We start from the raw sequence: 21753 nt of genomic DNA, 5'->3' as shown, positions 1-21753 counted from the left end.
TAGTGGTTCTCAAAGTGAGGCCCAGGGATCAACAGAGGTCCCTGAAAGCCCAGGCCTATCAATAATCGTTGTTGTAAATAAGTGGCCGGGGCCCCTCCAGTGGCCGGGGGCTCCAAGCAACTGCCTGGCTTGCCTGTCTGCAAGCCCTGCCCCTGACAGCAGGTACACAGTTAGTTTTCCAGTTTTCCTAACACACACGATCAACCCTTCTCCTTCCTCTTCAGAGAATCTTTGATATGATGTAATGCTGCCCTCTAGTGATCTGTGATTCTATTACACTTTACGCCTGTGTCATATTACAAGAATCAACCTGTGCACATTCATTAGTATTCGTGTTAGAATGAGTCACTCTAATGTCATTTATTTAACAGCAATGTTTTATTTGAAAACAGCTGAGTGGGTTCCAACAGTAAAAATGATCCAAAATAAATTCATACATCTTTCAACATGAGTCCTAAAGAGAAAATGCACTACATAATAAGAGTATGTTACACAAAGCATACAAAAGGATATACAGTAATTGTGCTTGTGAAGAAAGATCAATGTAATTAACGATATTTTTATTGTCAGGCAGGGTGATCTGTCTGCTATGTACTTGTATAGATCATACAAGTAAGTCTAGCTCAGCCACATTTACGGTAATTCATTTGTTATTTCCCAAATGATGATTTTTCATCATCTACTTTACAGTAGTCAGTAAATAAATTATTCTGAGGAAGGTGCAGCGTTATCCTTGACCTTAGAAATAGATATTTCATGAAACTCAAGGTCCACTTTTTACTTTTCTCATAGCCTTCATCCTCATCCCAAAGTCTTCATCACTGGATGGATGGATCATCTCACGTTTCACAGGAGGAACGGCGAGATGTTGTGCTGATGAAAACCATGAGATGAGCTCAAAAGGCTCAGAATAAAGAAAGTAAATGGACCTTGAGTTCAGGTTATTTTGTCAATATATTCTGCACTTCTTGAAATGAGAAGACGTCATTTTAGAATTCAGTGGTTCAGTGTTTTTGCTCAGATTTGAGGTGCAGGCCAACTGCATTGAAAGACTACAGAATAAAAATTATTGCCATCATAACAACTTAGCTTCTCTGTGTTCTATTATCCTCTACATGCCACCAGCTGCCCTTTAGTAAAATGCATTTTAATTGCAATACATGTCAGATGCACCAAAAAAACAACTGACATTCAAGATATTTTATGGGTTTTGCATTCGTTTCTCTGAGCATGACAGTGTTGTTTACCTCTGCACTGTGCGTATGTATTATAACCAAACACTGCGAGGCACCAGCACATCACAGCATCCTACATGGCTGTCTTACTGGGGTTGTCAGGGTCAAAGGTCATGATTTCCATGTGGATGAGGCCTGATAGGAGTAATAAAAAGGAAAGCAGCATTAAAAAAGTGGAGATTTATTTTTAAGAGACTGTGGCACAGAGACATCCCTGATACTTTCACTCCAAGTACTGATCATTTCTGATGTAATACTTGAGATTCAAAGGGATAATATTTTCTCCGTTATGGTTTAAGCTTCACATGTGCTTTGTTAAACTCACAACCTCACTGTAACACTTTCAGCTTCTTGACTATGACTACTCAGTCATACTTACTCTTCCACTCCCCAATTGCGAGCTCCAGGCTCTCGAATGAGTCGTCATACAGCTCTGAGTCTGGCTCGCACTCTGGGTCATGGTATTCAGCCAGGAAAGGGTGCGACAGTCCCTGCTTAGCCGTCAGCCTCGTCTCTGGGTCCAGGACTAACATGCCCTCCAGTAGGTCTACAGCTGCAAGCATCAACACAGAAAACACTTCAAATTTTAACTTTTGTACTTTCCCTGGTGAGTACTTTAAAATAATGGTCACATTCCTTGTATGTGGAAACCAACTTGACAATAAACTGATTCTGATTCTAAAGGCTTTTTAGGGCATGATGGTTCACCTTGGTAGATAATTTTTTGCAGATGCACACAAAGGGATCAGGTAAACCCAAAAGAAATTCAACTTTTCAATTAAAAATGTGGTGAATTTCAGTTTGAAGTAAACAAATAGAGGCAGTTCAACGCACCATTTTCATCCATGGACAGAAACACTTCCTTGAAGTTTTTCTTCTTTTGTGGAGGAAGTCCCTGAACATATGACTGTGCCTGGAAAACAGTCAAGAGCGATTACATTTCATTCCAAAGCATGACTTAACATACAGAAAAAAACAAGAGGCAAGGAAAGTCAAAATAAACTGTGTGCAGCTTTCCACTGATATCTGGAAATACACACTGTATGAGTTGGACCACATGCCAAATATGAAAACTCACATCTTTACTCTGCATCCTCTGAACCAGCGAGGAGTCTGGTGTTCCTGTCAGACGGAGGATCTTCTTCAGCTGATCAATACCTGAACAGGCTGGTTAAGGAAGCCTCATAAAGCACAGTGTAGACTGTGTGCAGTGGATCTGATGTCAGAGCAGGCACATGCGCTGAAAGTGCAAGTCTCACACATGACACAGGAGCACTGTATTAGCAGCTGCTTCTGATACTGGCTTAGATTTTCTGCTTTAAGGTTTAGCAATTGAGCTTTTGGTGTCAGTTGTGTAAGACTGGATGTAGGGGGAAAAAAAAACATTTTTGAGGCATTAAGGACTGATTTCAATGAAATGTCGAGTTAAAGGGGCACTCTGGTGATTTAGTACCGCACTTGCACTGCACCACAAAGCTGGGGGACTCAAAAGATGATGGATGAAGCTTCAAAAACACTTGATCCTACATTTCACATAATGCAACAGTTTTGTTTTACCCTCTTTTTCATTTTTTAATGTTGCAAAGAAAATGAACCTGCAAAAACCTAAAATTTTTGCAGGTTAAAAAAACCTGACAGCAGATCACAACAACAAAAGTGTCCATATTTTAAAGATTGAAATAGCCTGAGACAGTATGAGTGTCTGCCTACTGTAACTGAGCACACACAGCTTTATTACAACACAGTGAGCTGAATGTGTGAAGATACTGTCGTGTCCGGGGAAAAGCACCTGGCCAGTAATCATCTCAGCCAGGATACAGGCGGCTGACCAGACATCCACTGTGAGGGACGACACAGAGAATTTTAATAATAAAAATGTAATACTTTTTCGGAGCATGTTGTGAAATTCTATCATATTTTTAACAAGCTGAAAATGACTTTTTGCATTACAGGAAGGTGATTTTATTACCTGTCTGACTGTAGTGCATCCAGTTGAATATGACCTCTGGTGCTCTGTACCAGCGTGTCACAACATAACCAGTCATTTCACTCTCTGTCTGTCTAGCCAGGCCAAAATCCAGGATCTGACAATAGTTACAGTGAATTAACTGATTAATTAAAGTTAATTAATTGATTTTTCAGTTTTGAATTTACTGTATTTTAGTTCACTTGTGTCTACTGTTTTGCACCTTGAAAAGGGTGAGTTCAATGTCTCTGAGGTTTTTGTTTAAACTTACCTTTAATTCACAGTTCTCATTCACAGCAAGGTTACCAGGTTTCAGATCCTAAAATCAGAACCACATCAGATTCCTTAAGACTATTCTGATTTGAAGTAAATATGCTATGAAATAGCCACAGCAATATTCCAACATTTTGGGAAATACGTTCGCTTGTTTCTTGCAGAGAGTTAGATGTAGAGACACGCTCTCATTTCTGTATGCTAAATATGATGCTACAGTCAACAACTGATTAGCTAAGCTTAACACAAAGAGTGAAAACCAGAGGAAACAGCTAGTCTGCGTAAATCCTGCCGTAGGCTTAACAATGGCCAATGTTTGTAAGACAGCTCAGCACACACAACATGTAACTATACAGGACAAGGAGTTTTCTCCTCCTTTGGCTCGAGCTTTCCGCCTGCCACCACCTCCAGGGACGGGAAGTTAACACTTCCTTTACAAAATGCTGGTAAGACAACAAGCCCAACTCAAACTGTAGAAGTAATCACAATACTACAAGAGTAATGGGTTAGGGTTAGGGTTAGGGATATCCAGAAAGTTGACTGATTGATTCTTCTGTCAGAGTTAACTCTCAGTAAGAAAGCAAATAAGTATATTACCCAAAATGTCAAACTATTCCTTAAAGTGTACAAGTCAGGTAAACACCACATTGTGAGTGAGCCGCAAAAGCTTGAGTACGTGTCCATGAAAGGAAGGTTCAGATACCAACCCGATGAATGATCCCTGCAGAATGAATATACTGTAAAGAAAAGGAACATAGATGTAAGCACACAGTATATAACAGCTTAATCAGACATACTGCACATACACAAGTTTAGCAGAGTGCACAGACCCACATGCTTATGGCTTTCCAAATAGCATGGTGTAGCCCAGAGCCCTTTGTGAGGGCTATGTTTTGTATATTTTCCATCCCTCAGATCTAAACCAGACTCTCACAGCACAAAGAGAGCACAAAGGACACATACGTACACAGATAAGAAGGGGGAAAATGTCTCAGGATCAAAGACGTTTGCAGTTTAATTCAGAGACAAAGGGCAATTTACAACAAGCTAGGCTTGTTTTCCAATTTAAAACATGCTTCCTCTTCCTTTTCCATTGAGCACTTTGGGTTACACATTGACTAGCAGTGAGTGGGAAGGCATAAACAAAGGTAAAGCAGTCACACACTCTGAATGCTATTTAGAGTTCCTACACTGATGGCGTTACACTTAAAATGCTGGTAAGACATCTTGACTGAATGAGAGGTCAAGCTGCTTCCGTGCACTTCCTTTGATAATAAATTAATACAATCTAAAATGATGCATCCTGCTGTTTGTCACCAGAACAATTACAAACTTTCCTCTAATACAAATGTATTGATAGGTTTTTATTTAAAGCCACTGGAGTCAGTGAGCCACTACAGCCACCACAGACACCAAAATACTTGAAAGCGCAGGATTCAAGGGGATCCACAGGCAGAAGTGAAATATAATCTAATAATATTCATAACTATGTTTTCATTAGAGTATGACAGGTTGAAAATAAGTTGCCCCGCCATGCTTCTGCAGAAGTCTAGAAGGGACAAACCAAGCATTGGCTCTAGCTGCCACCATTGGTGAGGGTGATGTGAGGGGAAATCAGTTGGTTGCAATCTGCAACCTCACCTCTAGATGGCACTAAATAGTACACACTGGTCCGTTAAGCACTTTGGAAACAAGTGACAAAAAACTGCAGACTTCACAGACATCCAGCAGATATCGAGCAACACTGTATTCATTTGGAGATTTTTTTTGTGCCAATGTATGAATAATGAATCCAGTATTCCCACTTCATTTAACACGTTCCTAAAGGAAATGTCCATCTCTTAAAAGCTAAATGCTCCACCATGTCCAGTCACTAACTGTCAGTCTGCTGTTTGCTGCTGGGCAGGCAGTGTACAGTGGATTTATCAGAGGTATTAAAACAGATGAGGTGAAAGTGAGTCAGAATAGTCAAGTTGTGGGGAGTAAACTCTAAACAGTGTTGTACAAAGATGCTAAAAGGCTCTGAGGAGCAAAGGAAAACCCAGAGTCAGTGTGGGTTTGTCATGAATGACTCATTTCACCTACACACATCATTGTTAATATAACAATTTTGATTAGCAGAGTTAATCAGGAAGTGTCTTATGTTATTTTTGGACTGTCTTGCCTTTAGTGCAAGCATGTTGTGTGACTGACAATTCCTGCTTCGGCCCAAAAACGGTGTAGGTCCCCAGTGTTTGCTTTATGAGGTCAAATTACAGGGAAATGCATGTTTAAACAGAAAAACAAAACCCTATATTCGATGCAAAGCGTCCTACACCCACTGAAACTGCACTTGACTTTGCTTCATTTCAGGACTGAATGGTTTGAAGTAACAATGCTTCATGTGTCTGCAGAAACCTCAAGCATTTTCAAGAACTCTGTTGGAGTGTTCTAGTTTTATTGTCTATATCATACATTGGTTTTAGAATGTGTATTAGTATTAACAGTATGTGTATGTGTAGCAATACAGAAAAAAAAAACTTGCCTTGAGTCCTCTCAGAAGCTGGTAGAAGAGGTATGTGATGATACAATCAGTTAATCTTCGCTTCTTCATAATGTGGCCCAGATCCTGGGCTACAAATGGCATTACCATATAACTTAAGAGAGAGGAGGAAGAAATACAAGTTCAACCAATAGGTGAAGGACAAAAAATGTGCCAAGACAGATAGAGCTAATTTCTATAGTGAGAAAATAAAACTGCACAAACCAACCACAACAACCATGAAAAAGCTTGTTCACACACATCCTGGCTTGAACATTTCATACATGCACACACATGCACACAGAGCCTCAACAAGCTGCGACACTTAGCAGAAGAATGTGGTTTCTGGCTCCTCACTCACAAGGTTTGGAATTTTTCCACCGTGGAGTCCGGGGTGAAGACGTCAAGGAGGCAGATCACCTTCAAGGAAAAGCATAGTGAAAACATTAGCATCCGATATGTCTGTTAAAACACAAATCAATGAAGAGTCAAGAGGTCACATGTAGTGCAGTGTTAGCGGCACGACCCTGGAGTAACACCCAGCGTTCATGTCATGTTTACAGCACTGACGTTTCTGTGGCTGCTGCAATTCTACGTCTCAGAGTGTCCGTCTTAAAGCTACACTGTCATCGTTGTTATGTGTCTGGGCTGCATTTCCCAGCATTCATAAGCATTTGTGCATCCAGTACTGACATCATTGTCCTTGAATTAAAAGACAGTTAGTTCATCTAGTTATTCTAAATACAAAAACACAAGATACAGAATGGACCTCAAGTCTTTCGTTGACATGTCTCCATATGTGTGGAGTGATGCCTTGCAAACATCAGCCAAGTCAGAGGCAGTTATGTAAGTGTTTGTACTTCCTTCAGCAAAAATACTGACCCATGAGGGTTCCAACAATACACAACACTCCCAGCTTGTGAGCACTGATGAGATAATGGGCTTTTGTTGAATAACCAAAGCTTGCTTGAACTCAAAATCCTCTCATCTCTCTCTTAAGATTGATCTGCTTGGTTGAATAAGGACTGGACAAATTACAACTCACTGTATGGCAGGGAGTCTGAACAAAAATGTAGATTATTGCACTGGATTCTATCATATCAGTACAGTTTTTCATCTGCTTGTGTCGACCCCCGAACTAAGAAGATACCACTCCCTCCAGACGCCTCCATCCACGGCCACATTTTTGCAAACTTCTTACATTTTCATGCTGTATGTGGCGGAGCAGCCTGAGCTCCCTGTAGGCCCGTTTGGTGTGGATGAGGGACTGGAAAGGACGATACAGCTTCTTGATGGCAACCTTCTCACTGGTCTTCTGGTCAATGGAAGAACTAAGGGGGAATGAAACACAGTGCAAAGGGCCTGACATGCAGTGGAAGGTCTAAGCCCCAAAGATATTCAATTTGGAATCATCGAAAACAGACAAAAGAGCACAAGTTTGGAGCTTTTCTTGTTGTTCTTACAGAAAAATAAAAAAGTGATGTGACCAGATCAGAAGTGAGATCTTGTCTGTCAGTGGCTTATCATCAGACAGAACTGTGTCTGAGATATCTTGGATTCCTGTAGGCTGGCTTTCTCTGTGTTGGTGGGAGAGATTCTTGTCCTATGGGAGGACCTGCATTGACTTGCTGACTTGCCTCAGGCGGACAATAGTGCTTCTGTTAGCAGATGTCAGTCTAGGCCTCTTGGACTGAATGCAGCAGAATCCGCAGTGGAATGCAGACTTAAGGCCTACATAAATGTGGACAGCTTATTGAAAACCATTTGTGATACCAAGCCTTCAAATATTGATAGAGCCAAACAAAGGATAGCACTTTTGACCATTTACAAACGGCATCATATATCACGCAATTCATCATGTCTATCTTGCTATGATAATAATAATAATCTCTGGATGTTGGAGGTCTGTAATTGTGATCTTTAAAGCCTCATTGTGCTCTGCTGGGCTACATTAAATAAAACTCTCAGGAACATAACTTTTCTGCATGGGGCTGATTGTCAGTATAATTTATAGACTTCATATCTGGTATTTTGTGAGAGTTTTAATCCTCAGGATTAAAATGTATTTGAGGATTATTAGACTAAAAGCCCTGAGTAGCTTGCACTTTGCCTGCAACAAGCTCTGCGACGCTTTCTTCGTCAGTGTGGCTGGACTAGTGTGACCCCTCCCCGCGTAAACTCACCAAACTGTCCCGTACGCTCCGGAGCCGACCGCCCGCAGCGCCGTGTATCTCTCCGGGACGTCCCACGTCGTTTTCTGGATCTCCAGCCTGTGAAATCCCGGTCTGACGGGGGAATCCTTCTCTGGAGACTGCATGGCGCTGTTGTGGTTAAATTTCCAGTCGGGTTTTTGGTCATAAACCGTTTTTTTTTTCCCCAGGCCTTAAGTTTCAACCTGCCAGGTGAGATCCGGCGGCACAGATGCGAGCCGCGCAGGCAGGAAACGCCCCCGGTGCTGCGCAGCCTGCCCCCTCGTCACATGGTGAGCTGTCATTGCCTCCACCTATCAGCTGTCACAGACAGGTGCACACCTGAGCGGTGTCCACAACCTCTGAGCGTTTCACAGAAATGACAAGAATTGATGGACAATATGGAGATTAAAAATCATGCAAGTAATAGCAGTGGTGGAATGTAACGAAGTACATTTACTTAAGCTTTGCTGGCCACTTGTATAAGTACAGCTGAAAGGATTAGTTGATTAATCAGTGGAAACGTTTTCTTTTTTTATTCCTTGCTGGTTACTGCTGGTTATCCAGAACAAGCACTGTGAAGGTGTCACACTGGACTCTTGGCAACTCTGATGGAACTTCTCACTCTTTCCTGAATTTTAAACAAAATAGTTAAATATGAGCTCCATCTCAGTCAACTACAGCAGTAAAATCAATGCTTTTACACTTCATCTGTAATAATAATCTATGTGATGTGATGTATAATAGTGTAACAGTCACAGGGGACATTTTTCTTTTACTTTGAATACATTAAGTACAAGTTTCTGACTCACTGACATATTTTTCCTCAGTATTTAATTATGTATATTGTCAGTTTGTACTTCTAAAAACTAAACTCTTTGACATATTGGCCTAAAGCATGTAAGATACTTGCATACACAACTTTAAACCTCTCACCTGGGGGACAGACTCGGACCAGCAGAGGGCAGTCACACGTCATTCCGGTAGACCTATAAAAGGGGGAGGGTCCCCCCGTCTTTAAGTCATTGTTCATTTTTGTCTCGATGGATTTCAAAGCTGGAGGTAGAGACTCAAATAAAAAAAAAAAAAAAAAATGTTTTTATGTTTGCCACCACAGAGCAAAATTACTATAAATGCCAACATACTCTAGTTATTGGAGCATGCTGTGTGCTGTGCAGAATTAAACGAATACAATATTTGGCTTGATTATAAGAAAAACAAAATCATCATCAGAATTTGAACCAATTGATCAAGACCTCTGTGGTCAAGCATAGACCACCATCCACACTGCGAGGGGAAAAGATACTGACATCAGACACCCTGCAGACCTGTCAGCATGTACAAATCCACGTTTCATAGGTGTTGTGTGTTTTGAAATGTACTTGACAGTGTGCGCATGATCACAGAACCAAGTTCCTTATTACAGTAAGTTTTAATTAAGTTAATGTTTGTCCAGTGAATCCAGAGTGAGGCTTTCAGAGGCAGTCAGACTGCGAACAGCAGCAGCCCAGTGTCAAGCCAGCGGAGGCAGACACATGTGTCTGAGGAGCATTTTCAAAATAAAAGCCTGTGTTAAGCACATTTACAGGTGCAGAAGTGAGACTGTGAATTCATGTAGCAGAGCTACAGTGAAATTCTTTCAAGATAAACTAAAGCAGAGCTCAAGCTCAAACTTACCTCAGTAAAAGCAGCAATATTACATTGTACAAATACTGTTTACAAGCACTACAATCTTTAAAGTTTATTAGACAATTGAACCCCGATTATTGAGTCCTTTAATGTGCACATCACCTTAATGCTGCTGCTGGTAAAGGTGGGGGTAATTTTAATCTGCAATAGTATATCATAATTCATTAATGATCGGGATCCGGAAATGGACTTTGTAACTTTTCAGAGAAGGCCTTTGTACTGAAGTAGAAGTATAAAACAGCATATTGAAGAATTACAGGAAGTTTTAAATCGTACTTCACGACAGCGCTTCACAATATCGGTTTAATTGTCACACATAATCGATTAGCCATTGTTCCTTTTCAGGTAACAGGTTTTGGGCCTTTATTCTGAAGGCGGCACATGCCATTTCCTGTCCCACCCTGTCTGACTCCGTGTCTCTTGTCTCAGCTGTCCGCTCCCTCAAGTGGAGACCTGCCTGTCCTGCGCGTCTGTGCGGCCAAACAACAGAGGCTGCCTCATGTCCTGACGGGAACACACACATACACACACACTCGCGCACACACACACACACACGCGCACCAACACTTTGTGTACTCGGACTTTGTCTCTTCTTCCAGGGCAGTTACTCTCTAAAAAAAATTGCGCCGGTTTTTGAAGGAAAACTAAGATTAACGTGAAGTGGAGCTGGAGCTCATCAGATAACGTTCCTCCGCTTGTTCGCGTGGATGTGAGGCTGATTCACTCAACACCATGGACGGCTGATTCACGCACTTTACCGACCCAACAGGTAAGTTCAAGGCCACCATTTATTAACATGGGCGCCACTTTTGCTTGCTAAAGACAAAACCCTGATATCAGCCATGCCAGCGCGACACTTGATGATGTGATGCGTGTTACATTCAGGAGCAGCATTCTGAATTCCCCATTCACATCATAAACTGCTTTATTAGTCTGAAATGTCAGTTCTGCTTTTAGGTGGGCGCAGAAAATCTCAAAACACTCATATGCTTTGTTTGTTTGAAGTTATTCTAATGTTTTTCAGTATAACTAAATTGTCAGGATAATGTTTAATAATAACCGAGCACACCCTCAGACAGCACTGCTCACTCCAGTGTGTGCGGCAGCTTTGGACTGTGGTGAGCACTGGGCTTTTGTCATCTGATGTAGGAATGTGTGTGAGCCAAATGTCAAATGCCTTGTTCACCTGCTAGCATTCTGCTGGACACACACAGCTGCCTGTTTATTGGCTCAGTTAGAAAACAGTAGGGATCTGCGTTGGTAGCGTTCATTGAACTTGACAAGAGTTTAGTGGCTTTTAGATGTGTGGTTATTTCCAGGAATGTCTGGCACTGATGTGTGATGATGGTGATGATGATGAACAGGGAATGTTTAGATTTCTCCTGGTGAAATATGAGGAGGACTCAAACAGCTTTATCACCCCATACAAAATGATGAAGTTGGCCTTCATCCTTTATTTGCTCTGCTTCTCAAGGCAAAGCTTCACAGCCAGTTTAGTCTGTCCCTCGACTTGCAGAGACCAGTTGAAATTCTTCTGTCACAGGGGGAGTGTGTGTTTAGAGCCAGTCATGTGCAATGATTTCAGCTGCTCAAGGTGAGGCTTGGCTTTCAGAGGAGCCCTCTCTCAGTGTGTGTGCTGCACCTGATGAGCCTGCAATGCATGAGCCTGCTCAATCTGAAGTGAGAAACCTCTCCAGTGTGGGATGCGTTCATGATTTTGTGGAAATGGCTAAAAAAGGAAAATGGAGTTAAGTTCGGCAGCTGGTTCCCATCTTCTGTAGCAGCTGTTGGATTTTATCTTGCAAACGGGAAACAGCTTAGAAATGTATCAAAGTCAAAGCCTCTCCAAAGCATCTCATTTTCATTCCAAACACTGGAATATTCTCCTCTTATTGTGAGGCAGACACTGCTGTGGAGAAGAGCATCTCTTGGCAAATATATTTGAAGAGGGTTGAACGTTTTGAGAGCACAAATTCATATACAACCTTTATAAAGATTCTCGTTGTTGGAAAGCCCAGCCTTGAACCTCAGTCTCTTCTTTTCTGTGGTTTTGCTTGGGGTTTCAATATCCAGACATTTTTGAATAGATGGCCATCTGCTTGCTAAGGGTCTGTTCCAGAAGCACGATATCACATTACCCACACTTGACTGTGGGGGATGAATGAAAGTGTGAGTGCTTATGGCATTATCAGAGACTGTAGTGTGTAGAGAAGTTAGATTGTTCACAAACTGAAGTCCAATTTGCCAGGTGAACTAAGATAACTGTGTGGAGCTCCAAAACAAGCCTTTAAGGTCGAAAATACAACGGAATACATCAATAAAAATACTTTTAGTTAAATAATTAAATTTGAATGTAAATTAAATGTAAAAAAAATTAGAAACTTTAATACTTTGTTTCCTTTACCAATCCGTCAATAAAATACAGTTTACTTTCTTCATAAAATCACATCAGCACTTAATATTAGTCATCTGTATACTGTGTTTACTGCTGTGGCATCACTTAACAGTAGCAAATGCATTTAAAGTTCCCATGAAGTCAAAATTGATGTGTTTTTACCACATATGTCTTGCGCTGTATGTCACCTATATGCCAGTATCTGGTCAGACAAATGCAAAAAAAACTCTTCTTTTGCAGTTGCCGCCATGGATGTATTCATAGAAGGGGCTGGGGTGTACATTTAGTGCACAGTCCACTCTGTTGGCCACTGTAAACGCCCAGCAATAACCGTGACAAGTCACTCCCTCGCTTCTTGTTTTTACGGGAAACAGGTTAATTTGTGAAAGTAAATCACACTCCACTAGCCATTTCATGGGAAATTTAAGATGGCAAGCTAAGGTCAACCAAGTTAGCTAGCTAATGCTACTTGGAAGTTCACAGACATACATTCTGTCTTCATCACATTATCTTCATCTTCAAGTCTTTTGTCTTGATCAAGGACCACAATGGAAATTAGTCCTGGACCTAATTGTGTTATCCTTGACATTTTGTAGGCATTTGTGATTTTATGGGTCTTTAGTAAAAGTAGCCAGCTAACTTTATTAGCATTAATTCTCCAGCTAGAATACCTCTGGTCCTGAGGCAAGAGTTTATACCGTGATGTTACGGCGTACGATGATGTAAAGTGTAGAGATGATTGACATGACACATACACCCTGGTCCATTCATTGCACTGGACATATATTGGCACACCCATCTCATTATCATTTCAGCATTCAGAAAAATTAAACATGTTGAGGAAACAGAAAATGTTGTTTGGGGAGTGTAGCAAATACATAAATGATTAGTGTGTGCCAAGACCAAAAAATTAGAAAACTTCAGGAGCTGGAAAATGAAATGAACTAATAAAAGATAACTCAAAACAAAATAAATAGAATTTAAATTTATTTTTAAATTGGATTACATTTTAAGGTAAGAAGTTTTATCTTTTTTATACACTCCATTGTTATTACATAACTAACAATATTACTTATAGATGTATCCACTCATATATGCATTTGACTTGTCTGATAACCTTTCAACACTTTGTCAATTTCGGACCTCCATACATGACAAATTTTCTCCCTCAAAATCCAATATAATATTGTTGACTGTTACCATTTCTGCATGCAGAGCTTTTGAAGTTAAACTGTGGGATGATTATTGTCATTAGGTGGCATAGAGGAAGTGGTTAGGTTACCATCCGGACCTCAAACCTCTCAGACAAACATAGAGGAATGGGTCGAAGGCCACTTCAGCTGCAGCTGGTCATTGAAAAGCGATGCTCTGCAGCTGAACCTACCGTTTTCCAGCCAGTTATATGTTGTATGAATCATAAAAGTAAGACTGTTGGGCATTTATGCAGCAAGGGCGGGGTATTATGACTGACAGGTGTCAAGTGTTGGGCACACTGTAGGTTAAGTAGTTTGCCTTTCAACAGCATGAGAACTGGAAATGAGTGGGACCAACAAAGGAAGACAAGTGTTAATGCTTTTGAAATCAGATGCCAAGTGAGCTCTCCTCAGCAGGATTTCTCATTTGTTCATCTCATGTGTCACATACTGTACTAGGATGTTAGATATATATTTAGCACTTCTGTCCTACAAGCGTTTAGTCAGTTGGGTGGTAAATTGTCACCAATACAGGAAATAAATAACTTGCATGGGATATGATGACCTGCTGGGTTTCTGATGAAACTCTTGTCCTGTTAATGAATGGCTGTGTTGGTGACTTGGATAAGTCTGGTGTGATTTCATAGTAATTATTAGCTTAACTGCTATAACAGGCAGGAAAACATCTTACAAGAAATCATGCAGTGTAAAGAACACGACCATGTTGATCTTACTGTAGGTGTGCAAGTGTATGAGAGAGAATGTGCATGCCAGATTTTGACGATAGAAGTATTTTGGGCGTTCCCCATATTGGTCACCACAACAGCTGGTGGTACCTCATGGTGCATTCTTCTGTGTGTGTGTGTGTGTGTGTGTGTGTGTGTGTGTGTGTGTGTGTGTGTGGCCTGTGTTTGTGCTGTAATGGGGTGTGGGAGAGGAGATTCTGCAGAGAACACTTGCTGGGGCACCACGGTGGCCACAGGAATCCCTGAAAAGATAAGGAATATGAGCAGTATTGTGCAAATCCCAAACCCGTTTTTTTTCCTCCCCTCTGTGTACCACAATGTAACCCCAAGCCACTTCTTTATCATTTTTACAAGCACAGTGGAAATGCTTTACAAATGATTGACCCTGGCTCAGATATGCTCGCTATCTGCTGGGCACAAGCCCTCGAGGGAGTTTGGCTGACAGACAGATTGGCAGCCTAATAAATGCTTCTTTTCATTAGCAGCAAGCTTCTATCCACTGTACTTAAAGGGAAATCCCTTGCATTCTCTCATCCTATTAACCATACACAGTCCAAAACAGAGGTACAGGATGAGTGGACTTTTGTCATGAAAAGTACATACAGAGATGTATCATGAAACATAATGGACCCTCATGAGGCCAGATGCATGCTTTGGATCCACCAGAAGGGTACAAAGTAGTTCCTGATAGTTAACCGTACTTATTTTTATGAATTCAGCCTGAACTAATGGTACATTTGCTAAAGTCAGTTAATAAGGTGGCACATCGATGGAGGCGCCCAGACCCAACTCTCCACAGATCTGAGATTATTCCTCAGCAGTGCTGCTTCTGGCTCGGCCCCATCAAACACATTTAGAAGTGTTCACAATTGGAGAGCTGTTGAGGGATCCTTGAGTGACTCAGTCTGTTTGGTCTGTCTGCATTGTTTTTTTTTTGTCTACATCCTCCCCAGGCTAAAAGTGGGAGTTAACTTACCTGGAGCAGCAGTGCAGGGAAATATGTCTATTCTTAATTGTGGGAGGGGGAGTGAAAAAATAGTGGTACACTGATTTTTTTTTCAATATTGCTTGATGTTCTTAAAGGTACACTTGGGTCGCTTGGGGTATTTAATTACTTTTTGAAGTCACAAATGGAAGGGCTACACAAATTGGCTTACAAGAAAGCATACCCTGAGGCACTTCCAGGGTTCAGTCCCTGCAAGAAGCTTTTGTACTCCAAAAGGTACAATTCTGTTTTGACATTAGAATAAAATTTCCTCTTTCTGCTGCATAGTACCTAAGACAAATTTTCCCACGATCAGACAGACTTGGTGTCCATGATCCTCTGCAAAGTTTACTGAAATATACTGTATCTGATATTTTATCTGGGAGAGTATTGTACATACTCAGTAAATGAAACATAATGAAGGGCTCTTACAGGTAGGAAGACATTGCTTGCCTCACGTTCGTGGACTTGAGACAGCATTTGAGTCTGGTACTTTCACTGTGAGAGGACAGTGTCACAGGTTCAAGAGTTGGTACAACATAAAGTTTACTTTGCAAAGTGTCTGAATGTGAGCTAGTGAATATACTAGCGAAGTTTACAACATGTCTTTGCATGTTGAATGAAAGAGTCATCATAGGCACCGATGTTCAAAGCTTGTGCAAGCCGCGGTGTTGTTTAGCAGCTATGTGCAGGCAGAATGTCTTGCTGTCTGCCTTCTTTCTCCTTTATTGTACAAGATGCTCATGAACTCCCACATTTTTTGTCCCTTACATGTGCACACAAAGCTGGAATAATATACTATTTTCTGATCTACAGTATGAGAACTTTGACAGCTATTTGTATTTGATGTATTGGGGTAGGGAAGCATTAAGTCACTTGCGACTCCAGGTAATTGCCTATTTTTGCCTACTGGCCTACACCTAACTGTGGAGACTGTTATATTGCTATCCTGTTATGCCTGCCAGCTTCACTTAAAAATAGGCAAATCTCAAATAAAATCATACAGTTTCATAAATGTTTTGACAAAAGTTAGAAATTATGATTTCAAAATGAGCAACATCTCAGAAACCATTTAATTACATCAGCAGGATTTGTCACTGTTTGGAAGTTAAAAGTATGCATCTACTATGGTAAAGATTAACCCTCACTGATGTAATCCTTTTTGAAAATCTAATCCTCTTATATTCGGTCAGAAGAGGGCATATCCATATTAAACCCAGAGGGTGTGGTGTTTTGTTTTTTTTTTGTTCGTTCTGAAGCAGCCCTCAGCCCCGGGACAGTTGTGTATGTACTATGCCACCAGCCACAGCCCCTGTCCCCTTACCCAGCTCCCCAGAGAGCCTCAGCCCAGCCTCTAGACAAAACCTTAAACCCCCAGGCAGCTGCCCTTTTCTGTATCGCTGCCTTAGGCTCTTTCCAGTCCACTATAGATTCAGAATATATAGATGTTCCTGTTGTGTACTTAGGGTAATTTATTGCAACACCTAACATTACTGGAATGAAATCTTGATCCTGTTAATATGAAAGCTGCAATGTTTGCAATGCAATTTTTCCCAATGACAAGTTTGATTTCTGTGCAGATTTTGCACTGAACATTGAGTGAAATTGCTGCTGCTGTGCAAACTGAAACTCTTGAGCACAACTGACCTGGTTATTTTTTCCCTAACTTCTCAGCTTGTGATGCACCAGTTAACTAATAGTGATCAGGGGCTGATGGACTGTGAACCTGTTGTGTTAGCCAAATGAATAACTTGAATAGGATTAGAATACTGTCTGTTTCACTTCTGTCTATATTTGAGTCCTTGGTGCCTAGACTTCTGGACAGCTACATTGAGTACGTGGGTCCAGTTGCCAATAGCCCGAAACATAAACCTTCTTCCTCGTAAGCTGTTGCCCCTGACACGCTGCCACAGGCCCCTGGACAGTTGTCTTTGGCCCCAGTAGAGCTATGCTAGCGATCTGACTGACTCACAGGTGGAGCATTCCCTTTCTTGAATAAATGCCTCTGCATTTGTCTGTCTGGTTTCTGGTGTGAGCTGTAGCTTTGGTGGTACTAGCTACTGTCGTCAATGCCCTGGAATCTGACCCGATAATTGACACCTCCACTGATATTTGATTTGTGTTATTGTTAGTTCTCAAGATCAGGCTGGAATTAATTACTTATGCTAACAAGGAGTGAGAATGAATGGTCAATGAATGATCAATATCATTTGCACAGTTGTCAAGATAACACTCTGGGAATTGATTGATCAAACAAATCCGACTCAACTGCTTTGCTTCGCTGTCAGTCGAGCTAATGGATTTGGAATTTACTTGTTTGTACACACAGAGCAGGTCCAGAGGCTAGTGCTAAGTCAGCTTTTCTTTTCTGATTGTCTGCAGGGGCGCTCTGTTGTATGGGGGTTCATCTGATCCTCAGGTTTATCAGCTGTGAAGAGGATTCTCAGTGTCAGTTAGATCCCAGTAGAGTGGATAGGTTAAATCCCCTTTGGCCACTTACGAGAAGGGGATGAAATGAGAAGAATCTTTTCCTGCAGGGCCACATCTGTCTAGGACTCTTGATTAGCTCATTGATTATCTGCCGACTGTGCAGACTGTATAAACAGTCCCTGATATAAATGGTGTTTTGTGACCCATGACTGTTTGGATTTTATACAGAGTTAAATGAAGTCTGGAGTCCTATTTTTACTATTTGACATTGGCCCAGTGAATTATATAATCAGTTTTCATTTCTTCTTGTGATATTTGCCATTGATGTGACTTCAAATATATTATCTGTTGCTGTATTACTTCCAGTATAGGACATTACTTTGATTGTATCTTATGACTTTATTAAATTAACCTATTCGGCATCTTTTTTGACTTCTTACAAGTTTTTATCTTGGTGCAGTTGTATTTTAAGAGGATTCTCATAGTGTTTACATTGCGGAATCAGCTCACTTGGTACTTCAGATTTTTATGTTGTGATGTTAGTGAAAGTAAATCCTCTTAAGACTCCTGCTGATTAATGAAAAGCTGAGGGAAAAGTAATAAGGTTGAAGATTAAACCATAATACCTCCAGGGTGAGTTTGCCAGCCACCCAGTATGAAGTCCACTCACTGTCTAAGCCAGATAAAGCTGGCTATGCATTCATTTAAAAGCATTAAAAGCAAAACAACATGTAGGTAGTTTTTGTTACATCAAAATCAGTTCATTGGTATACTGTGATTTGCAAACCATAGGATGCAATGGACAAACCAACACTGACTTCTTACCAAATATCTCAATGAGCAAACATGTAAGGTTTTATCACTATAGTTCTCAAACAAGCAGCAAACCGTGCGCCTGAAAAATGAAACCAACAAAGAAGTGCCAAAAACTGCATCTGCTTGAACCACCACAGACTGGCTCCAAGGTCAGCCAGTCCCCATAAATCACCATTTTAAAATGCCTAACTTTACAGCAGAAAGAAATGCATTGACAGTCTAGTACAGAAATTGTTTTAGTCTCTACGTAATCTGCATAGTTATGGGAATTCGCTCCACCCGCGCTTCACCTCTGCCCTTGTTTGGATAAGGCGGGAGTTAGGTTGAGTCAGGCACTGCCAAGACAGTGACGTCACTGAGCTTCATGATGGGAAGAAACCTGTGGGTGACGTCATGGAGTCTACGTATTTTATATAGTTGATGTTGTCAACTGATAGTCACTAACAACCTTTTAAGGCCTTGTCACATCACAAAGTGGTTTGAACTACCGTGCAATGTTAGAATTGTGTCCAGTGGCAGAGATTTTGCAATGCCGTTTCCATCGTGGGAGATATCCCTTAAGCCGTATTCACACATAATCATTCACAGTCTCTGCGCTGTTACCCTGCAACACAGTGAGTGAGTGGGTGTGTCGATGATGTTGCATATAGTTTAGCTGCTTCAGACTTTTTCCTGCACATCTGTATAATACTTTCCACACTTCAGTTGATATTGTGGATACATGTAATACTGATATCAAGGCAGAAATCATTCATCTGTACAGATGAGTCCTTCTCATATGTGAAAAAAGTCATTTTATACAATTTCTTAATAGTATTTAGAGAACAATTATTGTACCATGATAAATACATTGTATATACTGTGATAGAGGATTTGGGCCATATTGCCCACCCCTTGTGTGAACACTTCTGCGTGCCTTCACAACATACTTGGCAACACAATGAATGAATGTTTCTCACTGGGCTGGTTGGTGAACTACTGTAGCTGGTGAGGTAAATGCTAACATGCAGGTCTGCTAGTCAGTTACAATAGTTTTCCAAGCTTTTTTCTATTTTTACTCTCCCCTGGCACATTGTTCTCAGGATTGTTAATCATTTCACTCAATAAAAAGTTATATTGAAGAGGGAAATACAAATTCTCAGAGTTAACAAGCTTGCTAACGGCGTGCTAACTGTCGAATAACAAGTTTATTAGTGTTGTTGTTAACGCTCCCCCATGGACTCCTTTCACATGGCTGTCTGTAAGTCATGTCTCTTTTTGGGGGCAGTTTACTGTCTGACAATGGAGATGAAGTAAACTGAATGGTGCAACACAGCTAATAAGCTACAATAGCTTCCCTCATTTGGACTCTCCAGCTTTTGTTCGGTCAGATGTCAGCTATTGTTCAATGGTTCAATTTCACAAACCAACGTTTACCAAAGTTGAGCTTGTGTGCATTCACGTTACCCCTGCAAGCAAAGCCACTAATTGCACTGATCCCATTGAAATTAATTGATTTTGACTCAACCTTGTGGCTGCAGATGTGCCAGCCTTTATCACAGGTTAGAATAAGATTATGACCCAGAGTTGCTCTGTGAGGGTGCACAAGTTACACATTTGTCACTTCATGATTGGCTGGTAGATATTGACCTGAGTCATCATTGACGTCTTGTCAGCACTTATCTATTGATTATGATACTTCACCACGTAGGTTTTAAATTTTCTAATGGTTGCTGCTCAAATCCTGCAGTGTGAGACTCAAACCATGAAGCCATACTTGTAATTCTTTCAGGGCCCCTTTTGCTCAATAGAGTCTAAGTAATTGGCCCTATTTCTGATTATTATGAATAGAAACATCTGTGTACCGTTCATGCCTATGATTGCCAGTGCTTTTTTACAGTAGATAGAACTTAGTGTACGTCACGTTTTTCATGATCAGCAATGATCTTGACAGTGTGAGCTATATGACCAGTCACAGCAATCATTATGCAAATGGGGACAGTCAAGTTAACCTTTGGATGTATTCAAAAGTGCTGCTGCTACATTTCTTTTTAAAAACTCTGAAATGGGTAAAATTACATTTTGCTTTTCTGTCAGGGACATTATGACACTTCTCACTGAATACATTATTTTTGATCTGAGAGTTGTATCACCCAATGGATCATTTTAAAGTACTCTATATAGAAAGTCTGTCCGGCAAACAAACATAGAAAACTTTGATAATAATCACTGTCCATTATGATCACCATCCACTTTCTTGGTTTTTTTTAACCATCTACAATGATGTAAATGGAATGTCCTCACTGACTGTGCAGTATTTTGTTGAGTTGCGCTATAAATGTTGGCATTCCACTTACTGTTGAACAGTAGCTCACCAGGAAATGCTGATCTCATTCGATGTATGATTTATCCGGAAGGTTGGTATTGAACCTGAAAAGTGGCTTTAAATTACCTTGTTCTCTGGCTCACGGGAGCTGACAGATAGATGCTTTTCTGCCAAACTATCCCAAGCCTTTGTGAGTGACTGCTCGCTCACTGTTTTATTAGATGAGGAGAGGAGAGGAGAAGCATACTGTTCTGTGCTCAACGGTATAATTTAGTAAAGAACCTTGGCCCGTTGGCAGAGTTTTGCAGAGAGGGCCATGATTTTGTGTGTGTTTCCTCCAAATGCGGCAGCTGCAGCAGAAGGAGGAGGAAATCATTTAGATGGTTTGTTTGACCGGTTTGACCACGGCAGTCGCAAAGTCTGCCTCATTTCTGTGATCCAGTTGGCAGCTAGCCACGATGAAAACATGCCTGCTTATTAACATGAAGCCAAGATTATTGACGTGAGCAACCCAGAGCCCCTGTGGAAATTGTTTTTTTGGCTGGATTTGTTGATGTCTTCAGTAGGTCAGTATTGTAATTATGTGCTGCTCATATATTACAAGCCATTTAGTCTGGTTCTTCTGAATTGTGTCTTGAATTGATCAGTTGATTTTTTTGTTACTATGAGCGACACCTTTCACATACACATAGTCATTTGATCAATTATTAAAAAAAAACATTGATTATGGAAGCTTTAAGTGCATTCAACACACAAAATGCGACTGGCAGACAAAAGCTTGGCAGGGCCAAATAGATTTAGGGACCTGCCTTTTAAGCTGTGAAGGAACCCAAAATAAGAATGTCAAGTTCTGTAATGTTTGGCTAATTTTGTCCAATGTAAAGTATCACAGTGAACGGATGAATAACATCTGGTTTTAGAATTGTTTTTGTCATTGGCCAGTCATCAGTGATCACTTCTGAAAGCCACAGATCTCAGCAGGCGGTTGAAACATTGAGTCATGGTTAATT

At 40.8% G+C, this 21753-nt stretch overlaps 2 protein-coding genes across 3 annotated transcripts in view; one reads left to right on the top strand and one right to left on the bottom strand.

Moving 5' to 3' along the window:
• Positions 1 to 403: 403 nt before the first annotated feature.
• Positions 404 to 8396, bottom strand: LOC143327464 (mitogen-activated protein kinase 14A). The gene is made up of 12 exons (XM_076741817.1): positions 8179 to 8396; positions 7197 to 7326; positions 6357 to 6415; positions 5999 to 6110; positions 4182 to 4211; positions 3473 to 3520; positions 3205 to 3319; positions 3003 to 3074; positions 2314 to 2393; positions 2070 to 2148; positions 1615 to 1788; positions 404 to 1370 (listed from the first exon to the last, which is right to left on the bottom strand). The coding sequence occupies exons 1-12, from the start codon at positions 8310 to 8312 to the stop codon at positions 1309 to 1311; spliced, it is 1095 nt and encodes a 364-aa protein (XP_076597932.1). The 5' UTR covers positions 8313 to 8396; the 3' UTR covers positions 404 to 1308.
• A 2023-nt stretch (positions 8397 to 10419) lies between these two features.
• plxnb1a (plexin b1a) overlaps positions 10420 to 21753 on the top strand; it is a 61814-nt gene continuing 50480 nt past the window's right edge. For both annotated transcript variants that reach the window (XM_076741617.1, XM_076741616.1), the window contains exon 1: positions 10420 to 10642. The gene's annotated coding sequence lies outside the window, so the exon portion shown is untranslated. The remainder of the gene's footprint in view (positions 10643 to 21753) is intronic.

Source organism: Chaetodon auriga, chromosome 10 (genome assembly GCF_051107435.1).
Source record: "Chaetodon auriga isolate fChaAug3 chromosome 10, fChaAug3.hap1, whole genome shotgun sequence".
In the NCBI taxonomy this organism is placed as follows: domain Eukaryota; kingdom Metazoa; phylum Chordata; class Actinopteri; order Chaetodontiformes; family Chaetodontidae; genus Chaetodon; species Chaetodon auriga.
This window is presented reverse-complemented; position numbering and strand designations above follow the sequence as displayed.

Excerpts from the sequence above, each read along its gene's own strand:
- LOC143327464 (XM_076741817.1), bottom strand. The coding sequence starts at position 8,312 with ATGCAGTCTCCAGAGAAGGATTCCCCCGTCAGACCGGGATTTCACAGG. Across the intron at positions 3,521-4,181 it reads CTGCAGGGATCATTCATCGG|GATCTGAAACCTGGTAACCT; the intron begins GTTGGTATCTGA and ends TTCTGATTTTAG. Across the intron at positions 2,149-2,313 it reads AGAGGATGCAGAGTAAAGAT|GCACAGTCATATGTTCAGGG; the intron begins GTGAGTTTTCAT and ends ACTGTTTTCCAG.